The 17857-nt window shown below is 25.1% G+C and overlaps 2 protein-coding genes across 2 annotated transcripts; one reads left to right on the top strand and one right to left on the bottom strand.

Annotated features, from left to right (window-relative positions):
• Positions 1-801: 801 nt before the first annotated feature.
• Positions 802-13827, bottom strand: LOC134836812 (glycine receptor subunit alpha-4). Its single transcript, XM_063852045.1, has 10 exons — positions 13767-13827; positions 11412-11666; positions 7392-7400; positions 5762-5810; positions 3242-3362; positions 2985-3180; positions 1820-2049; positions 1621-1752; positions 1124-1240; positions 802-1011 (listed from the first exon to the last, which is right to left on the bottom strand). The coding sequence occupies exons 2-10, from the start codon at positions 11575-11577 to the stop codon at positions 802-804; spliced, it is 1230 nt and encodes a 409-aa protein (XP_063708115.1). The 5' UTR covers positions 11578-11666; positions 13767-13827.
• On the top strand, positions 9308-10292 carry LOC134829396 (3-oxoacyl-[acyl-carrier-protein] reductase FabG-like). Its single transcript, XM_063842864.1, has one exon. The coding sequence runs from the start codon at positions 9367-9369 to the stop codon at positions 10147-10149; it is 783 nt and encodes a 260-aa protein (XP_063698934.1). The 5' UTR covers positions 9308-9366; the 3' UTR covers positions 10150-10292.
• Positions 13828-17857: the final 4030 nt, after the last annotated feature.

The following is a 17857-nucleotide window of genomic DNA, read 5'->3' as shown; positions in this document are numbered from 1 at the left end:
ATCAATTTATGAATTTAAAAAAAATTAAATTTAAAAATCATTTATTTTTATTAAAATAAATATTTTTTCTTGATTCGTTTAAATTTAATAAAAATTTTATTTAAAAAAAATAAAATAAATAAAAAAAATTATTTAATTTATTTTTATTGAATCAATAAAATTTATTTTATTTGAAAAAAAATAATAAATAAAAATCATGAAAAATCAGAAAAAATTAAAACTTATTTTTGAATTTTTTTTTCGATGAAAATGTGAATAATTATAATTATAGCATCTAAAAATGATCAATAATAATTTTAAAAAATTTCTTAATTTATATCATTAAAAAAAATTAATTTTAATTACTCAAAAGAACAAGATCTCGATATTCATTATTTTAATTGTAAAATAAATTCTCAATTAAATTTAATTTTTGCACTAAAACGATAAAAATCTGTAGAATTTTAAATGAACTTTTTAATTATAATTTTAATGACATGGCGTGGGAAAACTTTAATTTCTTTTATTTTATAATATCACTTACACAATACTTTTTTTATATAATATCTGTAAAAAGCTTGAGAAAAGGCTCTTTTTTGTGCAATAGCGCGGCTTTTAATTTTCACTCGATTATTAAAATTTATTACGCGATGCAACTTTTTGTATGAAAATATTTTTTTATTATTTTTTCAATCCTAACAAATATTGAGTTTATTTTTTGTGAGCTTTTTGTTCGCGATCGACATTTTAAAGCTTTTCTTACCTTTTCTTAGACTCTGAAAAATACTCTTTCAACAATTAATAGATTTTCTTTAGGCTAAACTATGACGACTTAAATAACAAAATTGGCCAATACAGTATGAGAAAGACTAAAAATAATCCGGGAAATACTATTCGGGACATTTTGTCGATTTCGCGCCACATAATTCGTTCGACGCCGGTATCCGCATCGGTCCATGCCACGCTGAGAATCGATTGACGCCGTGTTGGTTTTGGATGTCCTCCGTTTCCTTGGATGCCTGCTTGTTGTTGCTAAAATTTTTTTTTAATTAAAAATTATTTTAAAAATTTTTTTTATTTTTTTTTAAATTTTAAGAAAAAATCTACAAAAAAGTAAAAATTTAAGGAAAAAAAATCTAACTACCTGTCCCGGCGTATTAGTTGACGTTGGAGTTCCTTTTCTAGGTCTAACTGTAACATTCCCGCCACCCTCCCAATTAGCTACAGTTGGACATTGACCTTTTTCCATGGCGCTTATCCTCTGCGTGGTGTGATGATGTGTGCGCATTTTTATTTTACAATGCAATTTTTTATATTTTTTTTGAAAGGCATGAGAGTGTGTGAGAAAATTTTTGTAAAATTTTAAAATTTTTAAGAAAAAAATTATTTTAAATGTTAAAAAAAATCTAAATCTAAATAAATTAAACTATGGTGCAAACTATGTGCTGCTCATCATCATCGCCGCAAGCCTTTTATCAAAAGCTGAAGGCAAAAATTAAAAAAAATTACAATTCAGAGCCAAATGAATCGTGTTTAATTTTTTTTACCGCACCATAAAATTTATTTACAACAAAAAATTTAAAATTTTCAAATAAAAACCAAAAAATTCAATGAAATGAATCGCAAAAAGCGGATACTAACCATAGGAATGGGTACTTTAGGCATTCTATTCACCTGGAATTGGTATTGAACATCGAGAACTTTTACGACGACAAATTCTCCCAATGCGGCGAAAACAAAAACCATGCATCCAGCCATCCATAAATCGAGTGCCTTTTAATTTAATTTTTTTTTATTTTTAAGGAAATTCAAATTTTTTAAGAAAAAATAAATTTTTTACCTTCACATAAGCAACTGGCGGGATGTCAGCTCTCAAGCCTGTGAACATAGTTACGAGAGTCAACATGCACGTGACGAGTAAAGTAACTCTTCCGGGAATCGCATCTAAGCCTAACCAAAAGCTAAACCAAGAAAGAGACACGACGAGACCTGATGGAGCGAATGTTTGGATCAAATGATGCCCGATTTGACGTTCGAAACGGAAGTACACGGCGAGGCGGGAGAAATTTCCTGTGAAAAATATTTTTTAAAATTAAAATTTATTTAAATAAAATTAAAAATAAATAAAATTTATAAAAATAATTTTAAATAAAATTTAAAATTTAAGAAAAAAAAATTAAATTTAAATTTAAATTATAAAATTTAACTTTTCTTTAAAAACATGATTTTTATAAAATTAATTTAGAATAAAATTCAATTGATTTTTTTAGAACTTAAAATTTTTCCCTAAATTTTTTTTAAAATTTCTTATGAAACAAATCTAATGATTTTTTTATTTTTTATAATTTATTAAAAAATATAATAGTTTTCAATATTTATATAATCAAAAATTATTTTTTAATTAATATTTTAAATTTTTATTTATTTCATATTTATTTTATTTTATTTATTATATTATATATTATATTATATTTATTATATAATTGAATTTTACGTTTTTTTTAATAAATTTTGAATTTTTCGATAATTTTTTTTTATTAACTTTTCATTAATTTTTTTTTTCATGAAATAAGTATTTAACATTTTAAATTGATTTATGAAAAAAATTACAAATATTAAATAATTATTTTTATTATTAAAAAATTAAATTTAAAAATTAATTAAATAAATATAATTTCATCATAAATCATAAACATTTTATATAATAACAAATGAAAATTTTTAAAAAATAATTTCTTTAAAATAATTTTTTAATATTTTTATTTTATAATATTTTTATTAAAATATTTTTTTTCTATTTAATTTTTTCTATTAAAATTTTCATTAAAAATAATTAGGTATATTTTAAAATAAAAATTTTAAAATATTTTTTTTAAATTTTTTCTTATTTTTTCTTTTAAATTTAATTTTAACATAATATTTTGAATTCATCAAATTAAAAAAAAATTTTTTATCAATTAAATTATTAATTGATTTATTTTTTTTTAAATTAAAATTTTTCTTACCATCCTTCTCTGGCATGTAACCATCACTCTCCTCTAAATCTAACGGTTGTCCCAAATTATATTGCAGCAACTTGAGCTCGGGATTAAGTTTGACGCCGCTCTGTGCCCATTTTAATCGCACCTTTTGATTGCTATAACTGAAACTTTCTACATAAATGGGACAGATTTGGATATCCATAGGATACAACTGAAATTCCTGATTACCAAAAACAAAAAAAAAATTAAAAACTTTAAAAAATTAGTTTTGAAAAACTTACCATCTGACAAGCAATGATGGCATGCATTCTTGCGGCATAGCGAACAGTCTTATTTCTAAAAATCGTCACTGACGAAAATTTGTGTGTGAGAGTTGCGATTTCTGTAAAAAGTTTGAAATTTCTTGTTTTAATTTAAAAATTTTTAATTTTCCTTTCGTCGCCTGCATTTTCGTGTGAAAGTAAAAGTTTTTTTTTGCTGTACATGCAAGATGATATTTTTAAATTGAAAAAAAAAACTCATTGGCGTCATCATCGAATCAAATATACTACAGAAGCGGAATATTGTTTTTGGAGGAAGGGGTGTGCTTTACAAAATTTTCTCTTTCTGCTCTATATCTATGCCTTGTCGTCTGTACGAAGGTTTTTTTTGCGGTGATTTTTGTACTACAGAACTACAAATTTGTTCAATTTGCACTCTGTAATACGATATTTTTTTTTCGAATTTATTTGAATAACTTTGCGCCAATTTATTTACAGAGACACAGATGAAGGACATACAGAGTACAAATTGAGTAAAAGCACTAAAAAAATTTTTGACTTTTTTACATGTAAAAAAAAATTGTGATAAAATATTCTTCAAACTGTAGTATACCGGATTTTGTTGGGCGAGACGACGGTGTTCGTTGCTTAAATTCGGATTTTGTAAACGTCCCATAGCCTCCGCGACGTCTACTGGCACTATTTAAATCAAAATCCAATTCTTTATGATGATGAAAGTATGTGTTGAAGGCTTTTTTTGTTTGAAATTTCGATCGAAAAATAAAATACAAAAAATATGATCAAAAAAAAAAATTATAAAAATCAGAAATTCTTGACTTGAATATTGAGAGTGCTTTTGACACACTTTTTATTATTTATTTGCAGAACATTATTCGCAACACAAATTAACACAACTTAAACACAGCGACTACAAATTGAATGTCAAGGGGAGTCAACCTGCTTCGTTTTGATATAAGGACTTAATTTTGTTAGAGTTAAGTAATTTGTGACGGTTCATTCATAAATAATTTGCGACAGACTTAGTAATTAAGGAGGAAGTACGATTTAGCTTTCCATTAAATGGCAATCGATACAAAGGCGAGTATATAAAAATTTCATGAGAGCGCATTTTGAAAATTTTATGAAACTATCTGAAGAAAAATAAGATTTTATAAAATAAATATAATTAATTTTTATTTTTGAATGTTTTTTCACAAACCTTTGAGGTAAAAATTTTTAACACAAAAAATTTTTTCAAATTATTTTTCAAATTTTCTAAATGCAATTAATTATTTTTTTGTATATCTTCTTTTTTAAAACAAATTTAAAAAAGTTAATAAAATTCAATCCCTTTTCATCTCATAATAAAACTCTTATGAAAAATTTTAAAATCTTTTCAAAACTCGAATGTATATTGCCTTGTTCTGATTCAAATGACAAGTACTAACATTTCTTGAACTAAAATGTTTCTATTATGAAACATACGACAAAATTTTTTCTTAAATTTAATTTTCTCTGTGTCCTAATGTTAGGTACAATGTGTCCCAAAAATTATTTTGTTCATTCGCATTCGTATTTCTCATTGAATAGATCAACTTCATCAAGTTCAACTTGAAACTACCTTTGCCGTTCTGATTTATGTAAATCCATTAAACATTAATAATTTCATCTTATACAATTGAACGTGTTAAGTGGGTTAGACATGATATAATTTGTCTCCTTGCTTTTATATATTATTGCTATGAAAATTTTGATTTTCTTGACATGTTGGCCGGTAGAAAAATTCGACTCTCATAATGAACTCCATTGCAAAAATTTACTTCAATTAAGCTGGCCCGTCTCATCAAAAAATATTGGTTTTATCTCTTCGCTTAATTGTCAAATTCTTTTGTGAATTGAAACTTGTAGAATAAGCAAATGAAGAATTTCTAGATTTTGGTACGTAATTGAACTTTATCTCAAGAAACTATAAAAAACGTCTATCATTCAAGCCTTTGTTGAGTTTCCATTCCATAAGATATTTCTGAAATTCACTATTTTTCATAAATCGAATATAATTTTTTTTACCATTTCTTAAAGTAATTTTTCAAAATTTATTTTTTTTTTTTAAAATTAACAAATTTTAATTTAATTTCTCAAAATTTAAATTTAAACTTTTATTTTTTATAAACATTAAAATTATATAGAGTTTCAGACAGACATCCCAAACCCATATGAAACACTTTTTTATTAACGAAACGTCATTCAAACGCAACTTTTGTTATATAAAATATCCGAACACAAAATTAACTGTTAATTCTCGTAAGCAAATGCAAATCGATTTATTTTTTTTTCACTTTTATTTTTTTATTGCCTTTAGAATGACCTTTTGTTACATTTATTTATCACTTGCCGTCTATAGACAATAAAACATTTTGCAATCTTGTTGACAATGAATACATATTCGGTTAAGAACAAACACGAGACTTGACATGACGTCACACATAAAAAACACAGATCTGCACAAAAAGAGCAGAAATCAACTAAATTATTAAAAGCAACAAGCACGCAACCTTTATGGATAATTTTGCATGCAGAGCTGGATTTATGACTAAGTTTTTCCGATTTTGTTGCACTGTGAGTTCAATGGTTGTCAGGTCATAATGGATAAAGGTTATGAAAATTACCATAAGGGTTCTTATCATTTGCACTAATGATACCAATTATTAATTAATAACTTATTTTTTGCATTAAATTAGCGAGATTTCTCCTGTTACTGACGAAGACACGTTTTAAACGTAGCAATTTTTAAAGTGCATGCACTCGTGCTAAATCTCTCGTTAAAATACTTTGCGAATGCAATTGCCATGCTCATTGTTTCTCGGATCGTCAACTAAACAAGTTCGATGTGGATTTGGTTCGCAATAATTTCGATCGCCTACGTTTTGGCTAAAATCGAATGGAATCGTCAACGGGTTACGCGTCGTTTCAAGCATATTCCGGGTCCTCGCGAATATCCAATAATCGGAAATATTCTCTCGATTAATATCAGCGATGGAAGAGATTTTATTAAAATAGTAGATAGAATTTGTGTTGCTCCTGTGTCGAAAATTACATTTGCGGGAAAATTAATTTTAGTTGTAACGGATCCAAATGTAGTTCAAAGTGTCTCGACGAATAAGGAATTGCTCGAAAAATCCTATCATTTTGACTTTTTTCAGCTCAAATACGGGCTTTTTAGTGCTAAATGTGAGTAAAACTGTAAAAAAAAATTAAAATATAAAAAATAAATAAAAATTAAAAAATATTAAAATTATTTATAATTACCTATTTAAAGAAAATAAATAAAAAAAAAATAAAATTAAAAAAAAAAATTAAATTGAAATAATAAAAAAATAAATTTTTGGAAAATTTTGAATTAAAAAAAAATTATTATAAAATTAATTTTAATTAAATTTTTAAAATAAAATTAAAATCAAATTAAAAATAAAAAAAAATAATAAAAATTTAATAAAAAAAATTCAATTTAATTTAAAAAAAGAAAAGAAATTTAATTTTTTTTTCACTGAGTTAAAAAAAATATAAAAAAATTATTAAAAAATAATTTTAAAAAATTAATAATTAAAATTTGATTTTTTTTAAAGATCATTTATGGCGCCCGATAAGAAAAGCAACAAATCCTGCTTTAAGTCAAACTGCAGTAATGGGAATGATTCCCGTATTCAACAAACATTTGGATAAACTGTGTAACACTATTGGGAGTAACCTCAACAAAGGAACATTTAACATTGAAGAATCCATCGTCAAATTTGGGATTGAACAAATTTTTGGTATGTTTTTTTCTAATTTGTAAAAAAAAATATTTTTAATTAATTTATTAAAAACAAATTATATAATAAAAAAAAATTTTGAATTAAAAAAAAATTATTATAAAATCAATTTTAATTAAATTTTGATAAATTTTTAAAATAAAAAAAAATTAAATTAAAATAATTTTTTTTTAATAATTAAAATTTAAAATTTTTAATTAAATTTTCTTGTCTAAAATTTCGAATAATTTTTTTTTTAATTTAATTTAATAATTTAAAATTAAATTTTTATCTCTAAACTTTTGAACAATTTTTTTTTTAGAAACAATGGTTGGTTACGAGTTCAAATGTACCACGGAAGTAAAACGTGCCTTCCAAAATACTGGATTCGCCTTTACCGATCGCAGTTTAAACCCTTTCTACCATCCTGACTTTATATATCGCTTTGCAAAGTCTCGCAAATTACTTTTCGAATCTTACGACATTATCAACGCACATTTCGAGCCAATTTTGAAGCAGCGTCGTAAACTGCTTGAATTTGGAAGCGTCGAACGCAAATATTTCATCGACGAATTGATAAAAATGGAAAAAGACGGCAAAATTCTTACCGATGACTTGATCCAAGAGAATTTCACGGCCATCATTCTCGCTGTAAGGCAATTTACGATTGGAAAATTGAGTGAAAATTGAGATTTTTATCATGATCTAATTACTTCCCTTAGGGATACGAAACGACAGCGTTGACGATAGCTTATGCGATCCTCATGTTGGCGATGAATCCAGCGATTGATGAGAAATTGTACCGCGAAATTAGTGAGATTTACAAAGCTGGAGACGAGTTGAGTTATGAAATGGTGAAACAAATGCCGTATTTGGATATGGTAGTGAAGGAAACGCTAAGATTGTTTCCGACAGTGCCCGGGACTCTTAAAGAAGCGATGGCGGATACTTTTGTTGGTAAGAATTTTCGTGATTTTTTTATTTTATTTTTTTTTTTTTCATTAAATTAATTTTGTTTTATATTTTTTATATTTGAAAAAAATATTAGATATATTTAAAATTAATTGAATAAAATAAAAAAAAAATTAATTTAAATTAAATTAAAAATTATTTTTAAAATAAAAAAAAAGTTTAATATTTTTTTTTTAATTTTCAAATTTTAAATATTTTTTTAAAATAATTAATTTTAATATTATTTATAAAATAAAATTAATATTAAAAAATAAAAGAAAAATAAATTATAAAAAATAAAAATTATTTGAAAACTTTATATTAAAAATTTAATTTATTCTGATAATTTTTTTATTATTTTTATTTTTTTTTTTATTTTTTAATAAAAATATTATTATTATATTTTATTAAAGCTTTAATTAAATTAAATTTTTAAAATTACTTAAAAAATTATTTTAAAAATTACTAAAAAAAAATAATTTAAAACATGAAAAAAATATTTTTTCAATTTTTAACATTTTAAACATTATTTTAAAGAATTAATTTTTATTAGTATTTTTTTTTTTTTTTTTTTTTGAATATTAAAAAGTGCGAAAACAATTTTTTCAAATATAAAAAAAATAAAAAAAAATATTTTTTTTGAAATATTGAAAAAATATAAATATTAAAAAATAAAAAATATTTAAGCAAATTTCCAAAATTAAAAAAAAAATTAAATAAATTTTAAACACTTTAAAATATTTTTTTTAATATAAAAATTTTCTTTCACAGAAAACATCGGCTTAATACCAAAAGGAACTTTAGTCGGCATTCCAACGTACAAAATGCACCGAGATCCCCAACTTTTCGGTTCTGACGCGGAAAAATTCAATCCCGATCATTTTCTACCCGAAAAAACTGCCGAAAGACATCCATACGCTTACTTGCCTTTCAGCGGAGGTTCCCGCAATTGCATTGGAATGCATTACGCGAACATCAATATTCGCATGGGGCTCGCAAAAATCCTATCTAAATATCGTTTCACGACAAAAATGAAGTTTGAAGAGTTGCAACTTCAATTGGGAGTCACATTACGTCTCAGCAGTGCGCATGCCGTCGAAGTTTACGAGAGATAATAATTTATTTTTACAGGAAAAAAAAAATAAAAACAAGAATCTTCTGACATGAAACTCGTTTCCAGGTAAAAATTGACGAGGAAGGCATCAAAACAAACAATTTTAAATTTTTTAAAAAGAGAGATTCTCTCAAAAAAATTTTTTTTATCAATGAATGAGAGTTTCTCTCTCTTTTTTGTGTGACGTTGACGTATTTGCTTTCGAATCATATGTTTTGTGAGTTTAAGTCAACTTTGATTTAGTGTTCGTTCAACTACCTGTCATTGAACGTCGTCGTGTCTCTGTGAAAAAAATGGATTTTAAAGATAAAGTTGTCTTAATTACGGGCTCAAGTAGCGGAATTGGTGCCGGAACAGCTGAATTATTGTCGACTTTTGGGGCGTCGCTCGTGCTTGTCGGTCGAAATTTGGACAATTTGCAAAAAGTCGAGGAAAAATGCATAAAAGCAGCAGCGCCAGGCACTCCCAAGCCACTCACACTTCAAGCTGACGTCACGCTCGAGGCCGACGTCACTCGCATCATCGACGAAACACTCAAAAAATTCCAAAAACTCGACGTCTTGATAAACAACGCCGGCATAATTGGCGTCGGATCAATTGAACAAACGTCACTCGAGCAATACGACTCGATCATGAACACAAATATGCGCTCAATTTATCATCTCACGATGTTGGCAGTTCCGCATTTGATCAAAACGCAAGGGTGCATCGTGAATGTGTCGAGCGTCAATGGAATTCGAGCATTTGCGGGCGTGCTTGCGTATTGCGTCTCAAAAGCGGCTTTGGATCAATTTACGCGATGCACGGCATTGGAATTGGCAGCGAAGAAAGTTCGTGTGAATGCGGTGAATCCGGGCGTGATTGTCACGGAAATCCACAAGAGAGGCGGAATGGATGAACAAGCGTATCAAGCGTTTTTGGAGAAATGCAAACAAACGCACGCCTTGGGAAGACCCGGAAAAGTCGATGAAGTCGCTCAAGCAATCGCGTTTTTGGCCAATAATGAGTTGTCGAGCTTCATTACGGGAGCAAGCTTGCCGATTGATGGCGGAAGACACGCAATGTGCCCGCGTTAAGGAGATTTTTGCAACTAAAATGAGATTTTATAAGCAACAAAATAAAAATAAAATTTTAGGACGCTCCAAATTTTTATTATTTAAAAAAAATAAAATCGTCAAAATATTTTTAAAATTAAAAAAAAAAAATTTTTCTATAATTTTTTTTTATTATATTTTTAATAAAATTATTATTTTTTCTGTTTTAAATATTTTCAAAATTTTTAATTTTTTTTTATTATTTTATTAATTTTTAATAAATTTTTTATAAATTATTTTTTTTTAATTTTGAATTTAATTTTTTATTCAAAATTATTTTAATTTAATTTAATTTAATTTTTTTGTTTTGAGAAAAAAAAGTATTTTTTTAATGGAAATTTGTTTTAAATTTTATTTTATTTTTTAATTTTAAATATTTTTTATTAAAGCTTCAAAATAATATTTAAAAAAATTATTTAATTATTTTTATAATTTTTTTTAATATTTTATTAATTTTTAATAATTTTTTTTTTAAACAGAAAATTTTATTTGAAATTTTTTAAAATTATTTTAAATTAAAAAGAAAATATTTGAATAATTTTTAATAAATATTATGAATTATTTTTTATTTTTTTTTTTCAATATAAAATTTTATTTAATATTTTTAAAAATTATTTAATTTTTTATTTTAAATTAATTTTTTGTTGAAGATTTAAAATTATTTTTGTTTAAAAAATTTTTAATATTTTCAGAAAAAAAAATAATTTTTTAGTTATTAAAATTAATATAAAATTATTATAAAAATTTATTAAAAAATAAATTTAAATATTTATTTTAAAAATCTTCAAAAATTAATTTCGAGTATTTTTCGATTTTAAGTTAAATTATTTTTTTTATATTTTTTAATTAATTAACTTTTTTTTTAAAATTTATAAAAATAATTTAAATAAATTATTAATTAATCAAAATAAAATTTGGAGCAACCTAAGGCATTAAAAATAAAATCAAACATTAGAAAAGCTATTTTAAGCGATAACAATTAGCACGTGAACTATTTATCTTATCACTTGAAATTATCTGAAAATTACAACACACAAATACAACAACAACAATTATTATTATTATTATTAGCGATAAACTTCGACTAACAACAACGAAAAAAAAAACAAACTTTTGAAACAAACATTTATTTTAAGCCAGAAAAGACGAAGAAAAAATTCTCCTCGTACCACAAATCGATAAAATTTATTCTCGTATAGATAAAAATCGCCTCGCGCGCTCGTCTCTTGTTTTTTTTCGCTTACCTGCTATTTTTGAGTTGAGAAAGTACGGATCCGGCTGCCAGAGGTTGTCAAAAAATTCCGGCGGTAATGTTACGTAATCATCGCCCTCCTCGAAAATATCGTCGTGCAGCACGAGACGACTCTCGACCCATTTCTGATGCACAAACATATCCACGCGAAAGTCCATATCCTCGACATTAATTGAATTTATATCTACAACAAATATACTAAATTCTACAGTTACAGGTGTTCCTTTCGGGGAAGGCGGTCGTACTTCTGCAACGAAAAAAAAAAATTGTCATAAATGTAACGAGCTTTTTACACCCTTTTATTGAGTATTTTTTGTCGATCAGAATTTTTTGTCAATTTTCGAATGAGAAATCTTCGTCTGACAATTTACATGAAAAACAAAAAAAAATCCAGTACAGGAAATGAATGGTTTTTACGGAGCATTCGTGTTTAAAAAGACAATTTAAAAACTGAGGAAGACGACAAAAACAAGAATTTTTTGTCATGCAACATTTTTTACTTGGCTAACAGCGATGAAATGTTTTAGAGTGTTTTGTTGATACTTCTTGCAATCGTTTTGTTTTATGTTTCACATGAAAAAATTTATTTCAAGTGGTTTGTGTCCTTAAAATTTGCACTTTTTTTCAAAAAATTTGATAAAAATTAAATTTTTTAATACTTATGATAATCAATTTGTATATAAAAAAGGTAAAGCTTCGCCTTTTTATTTTTCGACTTGCTTTAGAACTTTTGTTCAAAATTCTTAAAACAAAATAATTTTTTATAAATGCATCGCTTTTGTAAAATTTTTCTGTTAAACAAAAATAATATTTAGGTAATCTAATTCATAAATTAAATTTGTTATAAGTAATTAAAGCGTTGCCTTAATAAATAGTTGAAAAGTTCAAAAATACAAAATAAATATTTTTTTTTCTTGAAAAACAAATTTAAAAAATTATTTTTGAATTTATTAATTTATACTAAAAACACATTCAAGATGATAAGGCAAATTAGACAAATTTAATAATTAAAAGTAAGGCTTTGCCTTATTTTAAAAATAAAAGTTCAAAAAAATTAATATTTTTACGTGAAAATCCAAACAAGTCTTCTTAGAAAAATTAAGTTAAGAATTTTTTTCAAAAAAATTTAAAAATCAACTAGATAATTCAACAAATTTTAATTTCAAAAAGTAAAGCTTTGCCTTATTTTAGAATAAAAAATTTTAATAACCTTTATAAAAACAAAATATCTCTATATCAAAAGCCTTCTTAGAAAAATTAAGTAGGGAGTTTCATCAAAAAAAAAAAATTAAAAATTAATAAATTTTAATTTTAAAAAGTAAAGCGTCGCCTTAAAAAAAGTTAGAAAATCTTTAAAAAAATTAAAATCACAAAAAAAGCGCTCGTTATATTTTTAAATAAGTCTTTTGCATGTTTTTGATCTTTTTGACCTGATACTCAATGTACGCAAATCAAAACAACTTTTCCTCGCTTATTTACGAAAGTCATTTATTTCTTAAAAAACAAGCTCAAAAATGTTAGCTGTCATCATAATCCTCAAAAAAAAAACTAAAAATAATTGTCTTTTCATTAATTTTCACATTAGCCTCTCCCAAAGTTATGACACAAGCAAAAAAAACACAACCCTCACTGAATTTGCATAAACATTTCGCCTTTTCAACAATATTAATACGAAATTTTGAACAAACAAACGCAAGTAAATTATGAATTTTTTAAACAATATTACATTTCCTACCTCTCTTGTCGACAAAATTCAAAGGCTCAAAATGTGCATTGACTCAAATTTATTGTTATTATTATTGTTCTTCCTGCCTCATATTCCATTTTTTATGTATATTTTTCGAGTATGACAGGCCCACGAATGCAGACAAGCAAGTAGCAAAAAATATGCATAAAATAAATAAATTTCGTTGAATTTGAATGAAAATCCTCTAAACAACCACGTACGGGGCACAAAAAACGCTCACAAAGACATTAATAAGCTTGTTGATGGAAATTCAACGAAAAAAAAGTACGCGTTAATATTACTGCATTGCTGCACATAATTCATTCTATTTTTAGCTATATTTATTTAGAAATGAACAAACAACTACCGGGCGCTTCCATTCTATTTTTTCTTCCTTTTACGTATACCGGAAAACGCTACGATAACAAATTTTACAGTTTAATTTGTTTATTGTTATGAGAGGTAAGTTTTATGGCACACTCAGCAAAATAGCTCAGGTCATTGTAATAATTAGATTTACGTGTTTGTTAATTTTTTTCTTTCAGCAATTACATGCTAATAATTTTGTTTCGTCACAAAACATAAAAAAAATAAAGAAAAATAACGGAAAAGGATACAAACCTTTGACATAGTCCGTTGGTAAGACAACACGTGGTTTGATTGTATAGTTTTTCCTTGCGGTTCCTTCACATTGGAGGCTAGAATTACACCGTAATTAAACCAAAAAAAAAAAATGAGAAAAAGAGAAAAGAAAATTAGTGTTGAAGGTAATTTTTTATGATTTTTTCACGAATATAGATGTGACGTGTTTTGACATCGTCTGACGTCGAACAAGTTTTTTTCTTTGTATCAAAGCAGAGAGTGTTATTATGATAATAAATAATAATTTCCGAATTACAATTTCGGAAATGTCTTATTATTTTCGGAGAATAATCGCGCACTCGTGCTTCGTCTGTTTTATCAAATAATATTTTTTTTCGTTTCAGAGGATGAGTTAATATCAGCTGATTTTGCATCAAGGGCAAATATGCTATCTCGCACATATGACATTTTTATTAAACTGACGAAAGTAAAGTAAGTTAATTTTATATTTTTTTAATTTTAAAAGCAATTTAAAAGCAATTTAAAAAGCAGTATACATAAAAATTTTTTTAAACGAATAAATAGTTAAAATTACTTTTAAGAGACTCAAATTATCTAACAAAATTCTCAGGTATATTTTTATTTTTTTTTTCTTTTTGAGTTGTGCAAAAAATAATTCGTTTTTAAATCTATTTTTTATTTATTTTTTTTTAAATAATTTTAGAGATATCACTTTTGTGGCAGAGAGAAAAGGAGATAGACGTGCTGGCGATATTCTGGATAATTTTGGAAAAATAAAGCGATTGTTTAATTAATTGATTGAATTTTCATAGTAAATATATGAAGACCATCGTCAAAAGAAGTCGCATAACATAAGAAAGTTGAAAATGAATATTACAAACGAATGACTCGAAACTAAAAGACTACAATTATTGTTTCACATTTAATATATTAAAATGGAAAACCAACTTAAAAAGACAAAAAAATAACGAAGACACTATACATCCTGTTATAAAGATCAGGTTTATGCTCTAAAAAAGTTTTTAAAAAACGATTGGTTAATATGGAATTTTCGGATCACAAAAAATTGTTATTCAGAGAAATGACAGAATCAAATTGGGAGATTAAACTCTTGAGTTCGAGCTTATATAATTTTTTTCTTTTCTTTTAATAAGAAAATTCGACATGATACTACGAAGAACTTCATAGAACCTGAGTATATGAGATTAATTGAATTTTCGATATTTAACACTTTTTAAAAAATTTGACTTTTTTGATCCATCATCTTATATTTTTTCATGACGATTTGCAGTCAAATATGTAAAACTATTAATTTTTTAATATCAATTTTCTTTTTTAATGATTTTTCACTTTTTAATTAGTTTTCTATACTTTTCAAACATTTATTATTAACTTTGAAACCTAATTTACAAATTTTATTTTTGAAAAATTACTTTTTGTAAAAAAAACTTTTACCATTTGATAAAAAAATATATCACGTGTGTGAGATAGCATATCATACCCATCATATAATATTTTTTTTGCAAAATACGAAAAAAATAACTTTTAATGAAGAACATTTAAAATAAAAAATAAAGTTATAAACGACTGAAAAATAAAGTTCCGTGACTCGCAGTGATTTATTACAAAACAAATGAGCAAATAAATGAAAAGTTACAAAATTTTGTCGGGCATGTAATAAAAAATTGAGTTTAATTTGTTTCACTGATGATGATAGTTTAGTTTTTTTTTTCGGGAAAGGAAAGGTCACAACTAAATACTCACCAAAGCAGTAGTAATGTAAGGCTTCCTACAATATAATTACTTCCGGTTGCCACCATTGTTTTTGTTTTTATCAAAAGTCACATGCATCGCCTCACACTTTTGAATACTTTTCTTCCAGCATTTTGCATTTTATCACAGATTATTATTTTTCATCATTTTTTTTATTTTATTAAATTCTTCACTTTATTTTTTTTTTCTTTAATGTAACAACAAATTAAATCACTTTCTCATCATTTTTATAACTTTGTTTCATTTTTTTTTGTTCTATTTTAACTCTTGTTGTCTGCTCGATGTTTAATGAATGACGTAAAAAATTACACGTTCCATGCAAATTACAGACAAACAAGCTAAAAATACTTCATTCGATACGAAAAGGGAGATAAGGGCTTTATTGCTTAGTAGCGTCGATTTCAACGGAAAATCTAAATTATAAAAAAAAGGAAAAGGAAAAAAAATGGAATGCGTAAAATAAAGATAGTGACGTTTGTTTGCTTTTTGCATCAGAGAAAAGGTTAGTCACCTGATGGATTGAAAACTAACTTTTCTTCATAAATTTTTAATTTTTCTATTTTTGTGTTTTTCCGTTTATTTTCTATTTTTGACCATGAATTAATTTTAATTTAAGACCTATTTTAAGAAAAATTTTGTTATATAGGTCAAAATTTAATTTTTATCAAAAAATAAATATTTTTTTTTTGCGATAAGAGATCACTTGATTTAAAAACTGAACATTTAATGAAGTCAAAAAATTCCATTTCCATTGAGATTTTTTTAAGTTAAAATGTGAAATCAGATATTTGTAAGAAGAAGATTTTTCCGTATCGAGTTTCATTTCAATTTATTTTATTTTTTTTTTCTTTTTCATTAAATGCTTTTTTGGTTACGATAGGACCAATGTCACTTCGAGCGAACACAAAAATATTTCATTTTATTACTTCTGAGTCATTTATTAGCGCTTTATCTCTCGTTCATGCTATTATTAGTTGGAGTCATAAATGACCAGCGTATTATTTTATTAATCTTTGATCACATTTATATTAACTTAGGCTTTATTTTTACTGACGCAGAAAGGATTTTTTTATTGCAGGAATTTTTTTACGATTTTTTTCCTTGAATTTTTTTGATGAAATTTTTCAAAAAATTTAATAAGAACGTGAAAAAATTCGTCAATGGAAAAAATATTCCCCTAAAAAAAATTTCCATGTACTGTCCATTAAATAAATAAATAATGAAGCAAATGGTAATAGATATGTCTCGTCTATTTACGTGTTGCGTATAATTTATACCCCTAATGATAATGAACATAATCATAATTTTATCGAGCTCGCATGCAAATTTAATACAAATTAACGTTTTTTTAACCCAAAGATTTTAACACAGAGGAAACGTCTGGTTGATTACTCAAAAAAAAAATTTTTTTTAGTCAGTTTCCCCCATTTTCAATTAATATTTGTTCATGTGTTATTAATTATATTGACATTTAATTAATATGTCTCCGATTTTTTTGTCCCTTTTTTTATTGATCAATATAAAAAATGAATTTTTACTACAAAAAAATCAAATTAAAATAATGAAAAAAATAAATAAAATAAAAATTCGATTTAACAACTATTGGCGCCTATCAGTCTGTAACTTAACATTTCATGTTTTCGATCGTTTTTTTTTCAATGCAATTTTTAACTTCACTTTTTTTTACATTTTTTCCTTCAAAAGAAAATTACCTTTGATTACACTGTTACTTATTTATTATTGTTATTTTTTTATTTTCTTTTATTTTTTTTTCTTAAAAATGGCGTAAATAATATGTGAACTTGAGTTTTCAATGTCTTAACTCTTATTATACTTAACAGGAAGCCATTATTTTCCGATCATTTTGCTGCATTTCTGATGAAGTTTGGTTTCAAGGTTAGCGATCAAGGAGTTTTTTCGTGATCCATTTTGTAAGTTAATAATTTAAAAATTTTTTTTTTTATTTTAATTAATTTATTTTTTTATATTTTTTTTTATCACATATGTTTAATTTTTTTTTATTTTTATTAAAATATATTTTTTTTTATTTTTCTAATATTTTTTTTTAAATAAATATTTCTTTTTAATTTTAACTTTTCAATATATCTCTTTAATAGAATTAATTTTAAATTTTTAATAAAGTCCTTTTTTTAATTATTCATTTTTTTTTACGAGTGATATTCAACACAGCCAAGAACGAACTGAACTGTCTTGCTGCATAAAATCGTTTTTCCTAAGCATTACACAAAAAAAAATGTTGAGCAGTACAACGAAAGCAAGAAGGCTGCTTGCTCATGTCCAAATAGTAGAAAAAAGCTAAAACTGTGCCTACTTTG

This window comes from Culicoides brevitarsis, chromosome 1 (assembly GCF_036172545.1).
Source record: "Culicoides brevitarsis isolate CSIRO-B50_1 chromosome 1, AGI_CSIRO_Cbre_v1, whole genome shotgun sequence".
Classification (NCBI taxonomy): domain Eukaryota; kingdom Metazoa; phylum Arthropoda; class Insecta; order Diptera; family Ceratopogonidae; genus Culicoides; species Culicoides brevitarsis.
This window is presented reverse-complemented; position numbering and strand designations above follow the sequence as displayed.

Excerpts from the sequence above, each read along its gene's own strand:
- LOC134829396 (XM_063842864.1), top strand. The coding sequence starts at position 9,367 with ATGGATTTTAAAGATAAAGTTGTCTTAATTACGGGCTCAAGTAGCGGA.
- LOC134836812 (XM_063852045.1), bottom strand. The coding sequence starts at position 11,577 with ATGGACTTTCGCGTGGATATGTTTGTGCATCAGAAATGGGTCGAGAGT. Across the intron at positions 3,181-3,241 it reads CCATCATTGCTTGTCAGATG|GAATTTCAGTTGTATCCTAT; the intron begins GTAAGTTTTTCA and ends TTTGGTAATCAG. Across the intron at positions 1,241-1,620 it reads CTAAAGTACCCATTCCTATG|AGGATAAGCGCCATGGAAAA; the intron begins GTTAGTATCCGC and ends CACACCACGCAG.